General features: G+C 37.7%; 1 protein-coding gene across 1 annotated transcript in view; it reads left to right on the top strand.

Annotated features, from left to right (window-relative positions):
* The window catches only part of TJP1 (tight junction protein 1), a 107533-nt gene that overhangs the window by 72775 nt on the left and 20530 nt on the right, over positions 1 to 14228 (top strand). The window contains exons 11-19 of the mRNA XM_047086813.1: positions 541 to 691; positions 3173 to 3281; positions 4259 to 4478; positions 4922 to 5106; positions 5206 to 5301; positions 8933 to 9015; positions 9567 to 9777; positions 10318 to 10418; positions 13861 to 14211. Of these exons, the coding sequence (XP_046942769.1) occupies positions 541 to 691; positions 3173 to 3281; positions 4259 to 4478; positions 4922 to 5106; positions 5206 to 5301; positions 8933 to 9015; positions 9567 to 9777; positions 10318 to 10418; positions 13861 to 14211 (1507 nt within the window). The remainder of the gene's footprint in view (positions 1 to 540; positions 692 to 3172; positions 3282 to 4258; positions 4479 to 4921; positions 5107 to 5205; positions 5302 to 8932; positions 9016 to 9566; positions 9778 to 10317; positions 10419 to 13860; positions 14212 to 14228) is intronic.

Here is a 14228-nt window from a genome sequence, read left to right as displayed (position 1 = left end):
TATTTATTTTTGGGACAGAGAGAGACAGAGCATGAACGGGGGAGGGGCAGAGAGAGAGGGAGACACAGAATGGGAAACAGGCTCCAGGCTCTGAGCCATCAGCCCAGAGCCCGACGCGGGGCTCGAACTCACGGACCGCGAGATCGTGACCTGGCTGAAGTCGGACGCTTAACCGACTGCGCCACCCAGGCGCCCCTTTTTGTTTTTTTTTTTACCATTGTGAATGTACCATGTATATCCAAGACTTTGAGTTGGGAAAACATTGTTTTTATAAACTAGTTTTAGAAATTAGTTGTAAAGCAGTAATTGCATATTAAATTCAGATATTTTAAAACTTATTAATCAGAGAATAAAAGAAAATACCATTAAATCTGACTTGGAATTCTAGCACTAAATTGTATTCAGTAAATTAGTGGTATGAGGGAAGTTTCAGAAATGATCGTCCTTTGTTTCATTCTAAATATAGTTCTCATTGTATCAGTTTACTATAACTTTTCAAGCTTCTCTTAACCATTTCAAATGAAATATTTGTTTTAACAGGCCCAGCATGAAATTGGTAAAATTCAGAAAAGGAGATAGTGTGGGTCTGCGGCTGGCTGGTGGAAATGATGTTGGAATATTTGTAGCTGGTGTTCTAGAAGATAGCCCTGCAGCCAAAGAAGGCTTAGAAGAGGGTGATCAAATTCTCAGGGTATGTTGGTATATCAGAAATGTGATTTGAAAGTACTTAGATCTTTAGAGAAAGACCGCAAACACAGCAAACCTATTATAATTCAGTTGTAATCTTCTGTCACAGCCTATTGAACCAGACAACCATTCAGATGAATCCGTCAAGTCTTGGTTTTACTGGCCTCATCCCTTCCCATTGCTGCATTCGTTCTTGTTGACTGCTGTGTTATGTGTTACTACACAGTGTGATGCTCTGGTTTCATTTAAATCTCTGGCGTTCATTGAACCTACCAAAAAAAAAAAAAAAAAAAAGGTCTTAGATCCCTATACCAAGTAGTCATTTTAAGTTCAACTAGACCTTTAGGCAGGCAAGACTGTCACGGGCCACAACTTGCCATCTGTCGTTTCTCTCCCATGGGATCAGTCCTTGCAGCAGTCCTCTGGGGCTTTCTTCACCCCGGTGTGATGGCTTATGTGCAGGGAGATGGGATTTCCGTCAGGCAAATGTGTAAGCTGCCCTGGCTCCAAAGCTTCATGGCCCACAAGAGACAGGACCAGTTACAGGAGTCGGAAAGTCCACTTCAGACGTGGTCTTTTCTTCTGTTGTTGTTGTTTTTCTGTCTTTTCTATAAGCAATGCTATCTAGTCACATAGGACCATCCATGTCTGTCTCTTCTTAAAACATCCAAACCTCATGGCAGATAAACTATGTCCCATTTTAACAAAAAGATCATATCTATTAAATGTGAATTCCTATTTGCTCCACCTCTCCACCTCATATTGTCATCACCACCCCTATTCTGCTCTCTTCCTGCATTCAGGCTACCTCCTGGCCATGTGCTGGATTCAGTCTCCTTCCTGCTCAGGATCTTTCTGCTTGTTCATGTTTTTCTCTTTCCCTCTCCCCCGCCTCTTCATTTATTCTGTACTGTCTTCTTTCTCTCCTTTTGCTGTTGAACTTGTCAGTATGGTGGAGTCCCTTCCCTGCTTTGTTTTCAGTCATTGCTGTCATAAAATTTTATAGTTTGGCTTCTACCTTAACCACTGCTGAATCTGAATTTTCATAAGCCATCATTGACCTAATGGCATCCTCAGTTCTCATTTTCCTTTATTTCTTAGCAGTGTTTTGACTATCTTAAGTGCTTTCATGAAGTGCTTTCTTCCTTGGATTCCATAACATTGCCATTCTGATACTCCTTTAATCTTTTAAATTATTTTCCCAACCATCTTTAATGGTTCTTCTAAAACTTGGGGAATATAAGCAGCTCTGTGCTTCTCTCTTGATACTACGCAGTCTCCATCTTGGGTTTGATGACTCATGTCAGCAGCCCACTCTCGGAATCTTCACTTTGAGCTCTTGCCTGAGTTTCCTCACACTGGGCCAGCTGCCCATGGCCATTTTCCTCTTCTACTTTCTGTCTTCCTTTCCCTCCAAACTTAGCATAAAATCAAGGTATGATCTTTGACTTACTGGTTTCCATCTCACAGTGTACTTTGATTCTTCCTGGTGATATTTACATTGTGCTCAGACACTTCGTGGATAACAATGTTCACTGTATTAAAGAAATTAAACAGACCTATCTCTTATCTGCTGCATATCCTATTTGAAATAATCAGGGCATACATACATCATTTTATTTTATTTTATATTATGTTATTTTATTTTTTAAAAGCTCTTTCTTAATTTTATTTTTTAAGTAAGCTCGTCCCCAACATGGTGCTTGAGCTTACAACGCTGAGATCAGGAGTCACGTTGCTCTACCAACAGAGCCAGCCAGGCACCCCTACATACATCATTTTTAATTTATTTCCTAAGAGTTTGCTCTTGTTTTGTATCATAAAAGTACTCATGTTAATAGTTTTTAATCTGGAAAATTTTCAAAAGGTAAAAAGGAGAAAATCTATCTGTAATCCTGCATGCACTTAGTAACATCATTTTGATATGTGTCCTTTGGTTCTTAAGAGCATCAAGTATAAGTAAATATTGACTTGGCAAACCTTGACTTACATCATACAAAAACTCTTACAGAGATGCCACAATGTATACACTTATTTTTTTTTTTTTTTGCCTCATTTCCTTCTGATTTCTTTTTCAGAAACTATTAAAAAGTAGGATTCTATTATACATTCACAGAATTTTAAAAAATCTTTTTATTGAGGGGGGTATATTGGTATACAACATTATAACTTACAAAAATTTAAAGCCAGAGAGTTGTCTTTTTTGGTCTAAATTGGTTAGATTTTGCAGTAGATGATCTTTAATGTCAGCATGCATTGTGGCTTTTCTTTAAATGAATTTACACTTTCACTCAATTTACTTGGTTTCTACTTATTTTAAAGTAAAGTATATTAATTTCTTCCAAAGGAAAATCATTTTTTCCCTCTTAAAGATGTGATATTTTCAAATTAGCTGAAGTCTGAAAACACTTGTTCTCTATGTAGAGAAGTATTTTCATAATTTTAAAATATGACCAAGAGTAATTTATGAAATACATTTTAACAGGTAAACAATGTAGATTTCACAAACATCATAAGAGAAGAAGCCGTTCTTTTCCTGCTCGACCTCCCTAAAGGAGAAGAAGTGACCATACTGGCTCAGAAGAAGAAAGATGGTGAGATATTGCCTGAAAATGGAGAAAATCTGTAGAATTTTGAGAAATTAAATAGGGACTTGAATTTCCATTTTTTAATAAATCACTCAGAGTTGAGTGATAAATGAATTTGTTAATGTCAGAAGGAGTTTAAATCACTTAGGGGCACATAGTGTTACATTATGCTTATTTGAAAGTGTGATAATACCACCAGCCTTTCTGGCATTGTAATTTAGATAGAATGCTGTCCAGACCTTCACATGGCATAGAAAAATCCTGGTTTTTATTAGCCATCAGAACCATGCAGAAGCATATGGTTAGCTTCCAAAGTTTTTACTGATGTTTTCTAAATAATACATTTTTGTTAGCATTAATTAAAGACAATGGCTAATTGTCTTTGATTAAGCAAATACACTTTTCACTTAAAACAGGATTTCTCCACCTCAGCACTGCTGTCACTTTGGGCCAAATAATTGTTTTTGTGGGAGCTGACCCATTCATTGTAGTATGTTTAGAAATGTCCCTGGCTTCTATCCACTAGATGCCAGTTGCACACATATCAAATCAAAAATGTCTCCAGATATTGCCAAATATCCCCTGGGGGAGCAGAGTTACCATTATTTGAGAACCATTTATTTAGAAAATGTGAATATCTGTAATAATTTGCAGCAAAATTAAGTTAGATGACTTAAATAGAGAGCACATGCGTGGTTTTGGACAAGTTGCTTGATCTTGCATTACTCAGGCAAGAGCTCGAGTTTCTGCATTACTTTCCTTATCTGCAAAATGGAGATGCTAACCTAAGCATTCCTGTTTCATGAGGTCATGGTGATATACATGAGCTAGAATACTTAATACAGCACCTCATAGTAAGAATGCAACATATGTTGAGGGCTATTTTTATTATTATTACCAATAGCATCTTCACATAATCTGTTCTTTTCAGATTAATTTATCTCACTAGCTATTGATACTGTTTTTGTTTTGATTCCTTTTAGTTTATCGTCGCATCGTTGAATCAGATGTAGGAGATTCTTTCTATATTAGAACCCATTTTGAATATGAAAAGGAGTCTCCCTATGGACTTAGTTTTAACAAAGGAGAGGTGTTCCGTGTTGTGGATACCTTGTACAATGGAAAACTAGGCTCTTGGCTTGCTATTCGAATTGGCAAAAATCATAAAGAAGTAGAACGAGGCATCATCCCCAATAAGAACAGGTATGAATATTTGGATACTTCTCATAGAACAAGTTAAGTAAATGATGATGGAAGACTTTAATCCCACTGGGAAATTTTGGCAATGTAAAGAGTTAGTTTTCATTGTATTTACTGTGTCTATGATTGACTTAGTTGTACAGACTCCTTTATTTTAGTTTAAGCATTGAGATTTATTTTTTATTTTTTTTCAATATATGAAATTTATTGTCAAATCGGTTTCCATACAACACCCAGTGCTCATCCCAAAAGGTGCCCTCCTCAATACCCATCACCCACCCTCCCCTCCCTCCCACCCCCCATAAGCATTGAGATTTAAACTGCATGTGAAGAGAATTCTATCCAGTATTTTGACGTTTTATCTATGAGTCTTTTTGTTTTGTTTTGTTTTTAAATATATTTATTTGTCTACCTGTCCTCTGTCTATTCTGTCTTTTTTTATCCAGGGCTGAGCAGTTAGCCAGTGTACAATACACACTTCCAAAAACAGCAGGAGGAGACCGTGCTGACTTTTGGAGATTCCGGGGTCTTCGCAGCTCCAAGAGAAATCTTCGAAAGAGTAGAGAGGATTTGTCAGCTCAGCCAGTTCAAACAAAGTTTCCAGCCTATGAAAGAGTTGTTCTTCGAGAAGGTTATTTTCTGTAGACTAACCTTAATACCCTTTAATGTCAATATGCTAAAGAAAGAAAAAGTATAAACTATGTTGTTTTTTCTTTGACTTTCTCTCCAGCTGGATTTCTGAGACCTGTAACTATCTTTGGACCCATAGCTGATGTTGCCAGAGAAAAGCTGGCAAGAGAAGAACCAGATATTTATCAGATTGCAAGTAAGTAGCCTTAAGACTGACTTAAGATCAAGGCGCCTGGGTGGCTCAGTCGGTTGAGCGTCCAACTTCGGCTCAGGTCATGATCTCGTGGTCTATGAGTTCGAGCCCCGCGTCGGGCTCTGTGCTGACAGCTCAGAGCCTGGAGCCTGCTTCAGATTCTGTGTCTCCCTCTCTCTCTCTGCCCCTCCCCTGCTCATGCTCTGTCTCTCTCTCTCTGTCAAAAATAAATAAACATTAAAAAAAAAAAAGACTGAAGATGAGGTTGAGGGTGTTACTTAATTAGTTATTTCTCTAAAGGGTGTATCTGATCCATTCACTTAATAGAAATAAAACTTTCTGGAAGTGAAAATTTGCAGTTTACCTCATGTATTTAATTTGAAGGGAAACTTGAGTGATTGTGTTCTTGTTATACCAATTCCCTTTAATAATAAAAAGAATCACCATTTATGAAGCCCTGGCCTTCATATGAAAATTGCACACAATCTTGTTTAATAAATCCTGACAATATTACAATGGGATGTCAGTATCCATTTACCAGCATTATCCATGCTGAAGTCAAGTAACTTGAGCGTTAGAGTGGTAGGGACCATCACAACCTGTTTACTCCAAACTTTCCTGATGACACCCAGCTGATGAGTCACAAAACTCAACTTTGAACCCAACCTTTCCTGGCTTTAATCCAGTGCTTTCAGTCATTGAGCTAATAGAAATACTCAAGTATATAAAAAGGGTAATGAAAGCATGATTCAAGCGATCAGTTATTATTGTAGGCATTTATAGTAAGCTAGTGTTAAATATAAATATTGAAGATGTAGTGCTTTAAATGCCTTGCAGAGTTTGCTTGCAGATTTCTTTTATTAGTTCATTAGTTTAGCTATGGTGGTATTTAAATATACAGACTTAGTTATGACCACTGTAGCTTGCTCTAAACTATATGTAAACACTTGAAACTGGTTTTTTTCCCCTAATTATAAAAATATCATTTTCTATTTGGAAAGGTTAGAGAATTAGTTTTGACATACATCATAATCATCCTAAATTTTATCCTGTCATATTTTATTCCACCCTATCACCCTTTGTAAGCAGACTTTTGTGGAGTTTTATTTATTGTTTTCTTTCTTAATAGATAATACCATATTTTTTTATTATCCATTCTGCAACCAAAAATTGGTTGAACAGCCTTCTGTTGTTTACATAATTTTTTCAGTGTTATATTTTACTGTTATAAAGGATACAGAAATCTGTCCATATTTTTATTTGCTTGTTTATGCCCTGCCTTCTTTCCCAAAGGATTTAAATACTCAAGAATATAGCTTTTTCCATATTTACGGTAATTTTCTTAGAATTTTCAAAGACAGGAAGGAGTGAACCATAGGATATGAACATTTTCTGGCTACTGCTGTTTATAATCCTATTGCCTTCCAGAGGGTTGTGCCATTGTTTTTGTTGTTTCTACCTACTATATGAGATCTGCGTTAATATTTTTAACTTCATAAGTGCTAATTTAAAGGATCAGAGCATTGCCTTATTATATTGCTTTTCACTTGGTTTTTGGTAAAGTTGAATGAGGATATTTTATGAAACTAAGATTTGCAGACACATAGTAATAAAATTTGAGCAAGTAAGAAAATGTTTATTTCTGATTCCCCATTCAGTTTGATTTTTTCAGAAGAGGTTTTTTTGGGTCATTGTTATAGGTAACATTTAACATAAAGAATTTAGTGGTGGGGCGCCTGTGTGGTTTAGTTGGTTAAACATCCGACTTAAGCTCAGGTCATGATCTCCTGGTTTGTGAGTTCAAGCCTTGCTTCTGGAGAGCTCAATCCCCACTCTGGGCTCCGCACTTTCCCTCTCTCTGCACCTTGTGGGATTCTCTCTGCCCCTTGCTCACTGGCACATGGGTGCTTCTCTCTCTTTCTCTCTCTGTCTCTCTGTCTCTCTCTCTCTCAAATAAATAAATACAATTTTAAAAAAAAGAAAAAAAGTTAGTGGTAACCCCACCCATAACCAAACCTTGGGTTTTTTAAATTTAGGAAAAGTGTGAAGACTTATAAAGCTCTACCTTAGGGAGCAATTGATTGATTTAATTGGGTTTACTCTACACTATAGCCAGACTCTTATAAAAGAGATTCAAATAGCTTAGTTAGTGTCCTCTCTGAATCTAATGAAGGTCTTTTGAGTTAAGGAATTAGTAGCTTTTCTCCAACCAAAACTCCCAGTTGATCTCTCTCTCTAATTCTCTGTTCACCAGATTTGAAATTCTGCTCTCTTTGTCCATGGAGCTTTTACCTTATGATAGTCTCATTCTCTAGAGTCATTCCCCCTATCATTCATTGTGACCTTTGTCCTTCCAAATCTCTTGATTTTTGTCTGATCTGAAACACCAGAGTTCCTTTTTGTCTTTGAAGCTTTCCATGTGACCAGAGTCACAAACATTGCTGTACCTTTTTAGGGAAGAACTTCATATAAATTGGACTTCTGAGATAATTTGGTTAGTAACCATCTCAAGCTGCACTTGACATACTGTACATGAGTAGAGAGAGATAGGTTACTAGTATGAAACCATAGGCTGTCTCACAGTTAGAAATCAACTGCTCCTAGGTTCCCCTTCTACTATTATAGAAAAGATCTCTAACCCAGAAGTCTCCAACCAGTCTGCTATATTGCATTGTTGCTGATGGATCTGCCCAGGTATTGATTTTGTAAGTCCCCGTTGGCTAGATGGAGCTCTACCCGGAGAGGCCTCCTCAGTTTATCTCTGTTGGCCATACAAATAGTGCCATTTTCTCTGCATGTCACAATGTGTAAAACATTTGGAAGTAGTGCCATGTCAAGCCATTTTAAGCACAAGGCAAAAGAAAAAATGTGGGTCCATACATACATGTTTTTACATCTTTTTCAATGGCTGTTTTTTCCCAGGACATTGAAGTAGTTAGAAAAATTTTGGAAAACATGAAAAATATGTGTATTAAAACTCATATTATTTCAAGTTTAAATATTTTATTTGTATCAAACACAGAATTTATAATTTTCTTTTCCTGGCTTTAATGGAAGCAAGCTCATCAATATTTTTAAATCTGCTTTTTAAAATCATATTTTCAATGGGAAGAATTGCCATATTTGATCATTTCTCTTGACCAAGTGACAATCTTAGATATTTACTCATGTTTCACTTAACTGGTTCTATTTAAAATTTTGGTATGCTGTTTATTGTGGGTTACTAATTTTGATATTTTGAACATATTGCAGCAAAATATTACTTGATTGCAGAGTTTTTGTAGTACCCCTTAAATATTGCTCCTGAGGCAAGCACCTCACTTACCTTCTCCTAATCCCGGAATTGTTGGGAAGCATTAATCTTAACCCAGTGGTGCTCAGCCAGGGGCAGTTCTGATCTATTGTGGATATTGGCCACTCCTGGATACATTTTTATTGGTCCCAGTGTGGACCGGAGGCATATAGCAGGAGGAGGCCAGAAATGCTGCTGAACTGGCCATGGTGCACAGGGCAGCCCCTATAACTAAGTATTGCAGAGCCCAACATGTCATTAGCACCCAGTAGTTGAGTTGAGAAACTCTGGTCTAACCAATAGAAATTTGATGTTTTGTTTTTGTCCTGACGTCATGAATAGAAAGTGAACCACGAGATGCTGGGACTGACCAACGTAGCTCTGGCATTATTCGCCTTCATACGATAAAGCAAATAATAGATCAGGTAAGTTCTTAAAAATTGCCCTATTTCATTATTAACTGTGAATGTTGTGTTTTGAGTGGGATGAAGTTTAGTTAATTTGAAAGTAGAAAAGTAGCTTTTCTAAGATTATTACTGATATACTATAAAAAAATTAAACCTCTACTGAAAGGCATTCCAGTAACCACTTTCAAAGAAAGTGCATTACATGCATCAAAAGATATTTATATGCATAAGGAATATGTTGTTACTTGACAGGGTCATGTTAGGAACATTAAATTCTTGTACTCTTTTCACTTTACTGAACATAGATAATGCTGTCAACTTGTAAGTATTGGGGCTGTCTTAAAGTGAGCTGGTTAAGAAGTTTTTTAAAAAAAATTTGGGCTAGAATTTGTATTGAACTAAGTTCTGATTACAGATTTTTCTAACATATACTCTGGAGACATTTTGGAGCCCAGTTAAAGGTCTATTACCATTGGAATGTAATCTAGGCTGTGACTTTTTTTGAAGGTGATGATTCTTAATTAACTGTGGCTTGTGTCCTTATTTGTTTTTTTGCTTTGTGTCTCCAGGACAAACATGCTTTATTAGATGTAACCCCAAATGCAGTTGATCGTCTGAATTACGCCCAGTGGTATCCAATTGTAGTATTCCTTAACCCTGATTCCAAGCAAGGTGTGAAAACTATGAGGATGAGGTTATGTCCAGAATCTCGGAAAAGTGCCAGGAAATTATATGAACGGTCTCATAAACTTCGTAAAAATAATCACCATCTTTTTACAAGTGAGTATATTAAAGGCCTTCATTTAGTTTAAAATGTCTAGGCAACAATATGTAGACAAAAATGTTGTGTTGTTTAAATGCCAAAAGCTATATAACTTTTGCCTTGGAAAGCTTCCTGTTAGTATTAACGGCTGCTGTTGGATTGAAAGAAAATGTACAGGGCCGCCTTGTTGGCTCAGTTGGTTAAGCATGAGACTTCAACTCAGGTCATGATCTCACCGTGCATGAGTTTGAGCCCCACGTTGAGCTCTGTGCTGACAGCTCAGAGCCTGGAGCCTGCTTTGAATTCTGTGTCTCCCTCTGTCTCTGCCCCTCCTCCTCTCACCCTCTGTCTCTCTCGGTCTCTCAAAAAGAAATAAATGTTAAAAAAAAATTTTTTTTTTAAATGTGTAGCACCAAAACAAATTTCAAAGATGTGTGTCCTCAAATATTGTATTTCAAATAATTAAGAAATGATGATTGAGCTCTAAGCAGATTTGAATGAATTCTGGCTTTTGACGGTATTCTAATCGTTAAACAATGTTGTTAATTTATTTTCAGCTACAATTAACTTAAATTCAATGAATGATGGATGGTATGGTGCATTGAAAGAAGCCATTCAGCAACAGCAAAACCAGTTGGTATGGGTTTCTGAAGGAAAGGTAAGAAATTTCCTGTTATTTTTGAGCCCTTTCAATAAATGATATAACAAATCAGAAAAGCCTTTGAGTTACCATTGTTTCTAATTAGATCAACATATTAGAATAATTTGGGGAGAGTTTGTTTTTGATAGTAAAAGACTTTAAGTTTTTATAAATTGTTTTTGATAGTAAAAGATTCTGAAATTTCCCTACCTATTGAATTACCACTTCAGTGGTATCATCTCAGAGAGTTCTTAAATGATAACTAAAAGAGTAAGTTTGAGTTCTGGCTCTGCTCCTGTCTGAGGAATGACTTAGAACCTGGCTTCAGTTTCCTTCTCTGGAAATGAGGAGAGTTGGGTGGGTAGGTGAGTGTTGCCCAGAGTGTTGTCCTCTGCATACAAGATTTAGGACTTGGTCAGAAAGAAAAAGGCACTGTGAAGGCAAGTAACAGATGAGAAATCTGCAACCACACCCCCTACATGGGGCAGTGGGACCCACCAGCATGATAAAGGCTTTGAGAAGTCTTAAGTAAAGAACATGTGTTATTTTGATTACCTAGGGATTTTTTTTTTTCACTTAGCAGCTGTTAATATTGTTTTAACATACTAGGAAATGTTGGACAAAGCAATTCATCATTTTTAGATTCAAATTTTGATTTTATATACATCCAAATGGCCAGCTCTATTTTTTTTTTATTATTTTTTTAAGTTTTATTTCGAGAGAGAGCATGAGCAGGGGAGGGGCAGAGAGAAAGAGAATCCCAAGCAGGCTCTGCAATGTCAGTGCAGAGCCCGGATGTGCGGTTCGAACTCTCTAACCGTGAGGTCATGATCTGAGTCAAAATCAGGAGTTGGACACTTAACCAACTGAGCCACCTAGGCGCCCTGCAGATGGCCAGCTTTAAAATAGCTACTATCTATTGTATTGTCAGTCTCTCTGGTTTTATAGCAGTCTTCAATGGGAAAAAAGTGTTCATTTTGTTTGGCAAGTTAATACAGCTGAAAGAGCCTTTTGTTTTAATATCTTTTACCTTCAGTATAATATTATTGATGTTTTGGTTACTAGAGAAAATTGAGAATATCTCTGTTGTTTTTTTTGTGTGTGTGTGTTTTATACTTCCTTGTTGGCTTGGTTCTTGTTGTGTTTTGCGCCTGCATGGCCTCTACTTTCCTCTGCCTGGCTATGGCTACAGCTGCTCTGGCAGTGCATGCTGCATGCTTAGGACCACCATGCCCTTTGTCCAGGAAACACAAACCTCTGCAAGAAGAGATGTTACAGTGCTTACATCTAGAGGTAGTGTCTGCTCTGCTATTCCCACCTGTATTCATGTCAGAATCATGGTTTTTCTCATCAGTACCACTTGGGGGATGGACTGTGCATATGAGATCATCAGACCACTTTGAATAACTGATATATCAGCTGGGACACTTGACAGACAAATCCAGGTGGAAAAAACCTACTGCACCACTTTATAAAAACACAGTATTACTAATTTTCTCTCATGTGGCATTTGATACAAAGGATCGCAGTCCCTGTCATACTAATCTGTAAAAACACAATTCTTTCAGCAGCCTTTGTCCACTCGAGTGGTTAATAGCTTGCATTGGTGATTCTCAAAATGAAGTTAGTTTATAAATACACAGAATGTGCTCTCTGCCTATCTGAGGGATTTTCTTTATCCACAAATCTTAATATTGTATAAATTTCTTTTTGTGGTATTATTGTGTGCTTCCTGTCTTGCTTGGGTTTTAAAATGCAGGTCTCACTCCCCCCAACTTTTTATGTGAGGAAAAATAGATCATTCGTTACTAGGATAGATGGATGCATTTTGTAAATCATAAAAGGTTGTTATAATTTAAATGAAGCTTGCTAGATCTCCTGCCCCTTCTATTCAAGTATATTTTATCATAATAGACAAATTCTTAAAACCACATCATTTCACATTGACTTTCCTGAGTGTACTACTTTGGTCTAATTGCTAGGAAGAGATCTTTTTTGCAAGATCTGACATGGTCTTGTGTGTTCCCTACTAAACCAAGAAAAGTCATCCTGAGGCTTTCTTAACATGTAGGCATATGTCATTTCTTGGTTCAGAGCAACCCATGGTTCTTGCTCACTAGTGCATTTCACAGCACTGAAAGCGAGGTGGATTGGTGAGTTCCAAGTTAATTCTTCCCCAAGAACTTAAATATTTCCCTGGCTGGCTGATGGGTTAGAGTCTTACAGAACCCTGGTGAGTTAAAGGTTAGAATAGATAGCAAAATGGCTTCTCTTCTGTAGCAGCCATTAGGGAGTTTAGACACCGTTGAGATTTCTGTGGGGGAGAGTCTGCTCTAACATAGAGAGAGCCCTGGGATTCTCACTCCCTGAGCCCAGCAGGTACTTTGTTGAAAACGAGAGCCCCTAGGAGGCCTGACATACCCTAGTCTTTCTTATCAGGAAGGCAGTACTCAGGCTCAGGCTCATAAGAGAGCCAGGCATAGGACTGTGTGCAAAGTCCCATTCAGGCAGCTCAGGCCTTATGTTTCTCCTTCAGTCTGTGCTACAGTGGAAGGAGGATTGTCTGAATTCTGGATTCCAGATCATTCAGCTCTCTTGCCTAACTGGGCACAATGTCCAGGCAAGCTCTTCAGGGACTGTTCTAATTAATCCAGGTACTAATTTCAAACTAGTATCTAATGGCAGCCTGTTGATGCAACTCTTTAGATTCCTTTCCCTCAGGTACTTCTCATTATCTTTCTAGTCTACTCAGAAGGTAAAGTAGACTAATAAAAACCAACTCAGTTCTTAACTACTTATCAAAGAGAAACATAATTGCATTTCTCCCTCAGCATCCATTGGACACTACATCTATGAAAAAAAATGAAAACAACAATTCTTAATTTAATGAGGCAACCGGCACTTAGGCGATTCTTTCCCATTTTGTTTTATAAAAACTTAAAGGGCCAAATACCAACTTTTTAAACAAGTTGTTTTCTCTATGTATATGTATGTCAGCTCTTACTCACCTTGAACTGTGGCATTTATTTTCATAGTTACTCTTACATGCGCTGTTCTGTCAGTGTGTCCTTGTTTCTGTCAGCTTGGTTTGGTAGCATTCTCCCTCTTCCCCTGGCTTTGGGGCAGTAAAGTAGGGACCGATTAGGTTGATTAGGTTTTATAACCCTGAGTGGTGTCAGAGTTTCTTCATGGACTCCTGGGGCTGAGCCTCGGAGTCCAGCTTTGTCCTGGCTGGCCAGCCAGCCTTTCATTCTTCCAAGCCCCTTCAGATCTCAAAGGATGTTCTGTGTGTCTGCATGTGTGCTTGTACAATCTTCTTGACCTTTCCTTGCCAGAAGTTTCAAGAAATAGATGTGATTTCTCCAAAGAAAAATGCCCTTTTCAATCTCCCTTGTAAAATAAAGGCCATCTCTTAAAGAACTACTGAATAAAATTTTTGATTTACTTTTATTTGACCCAGGCGGATGGTGCTACAAGTGATGACCTTGATTTGCATGATGATCGTCTGTCCTACCTGTCAGCCCCAGGTAGTGAATACTCAATGTATAGCACGGACAGTAGACACACTTCTGACTATGAAGACACAGATACAGAAGGCGGGGCCTACACTGATCAAGAACTAGATGAAACTCTTAATGATGAGGTTGGGACTCCACCGGAGTCTGCCATTACACGGTCCTCTGAGCCTGTAAGAGAGGACTCCTCTGGAATGCATCATGAAAACCAAACATATCCTCCTTATTCACCACAAGCGCAGCCACAACCAATTCATAGAATAGACTCCCCTGGATTTAAAACAGCCTCTCAACAGGTAAGCAGCAAGCATTC

This window comes from Lynx rufus, unplaced genomic scaffold (genome assembly GCF_022079265.1).
Source record: "Lynx rufus isolate CCGP_SWC_20201006 ecotype Redwood Valley unplaced genomic scaffold, mLynRuf1.p SCAF_21, whole genome shotgun sequence".
Lineage (NCBI taxonomy): Eukaryota > Metazoa > Chordata > Mammalia > Carnivora > Felidae > Lynx > Lynx rufus.
The sequence above is the reverse complement of the archived record's forward strand: the minus strand, read 5'-3'. Positions and strand labels throughout refer to the sequence as shown.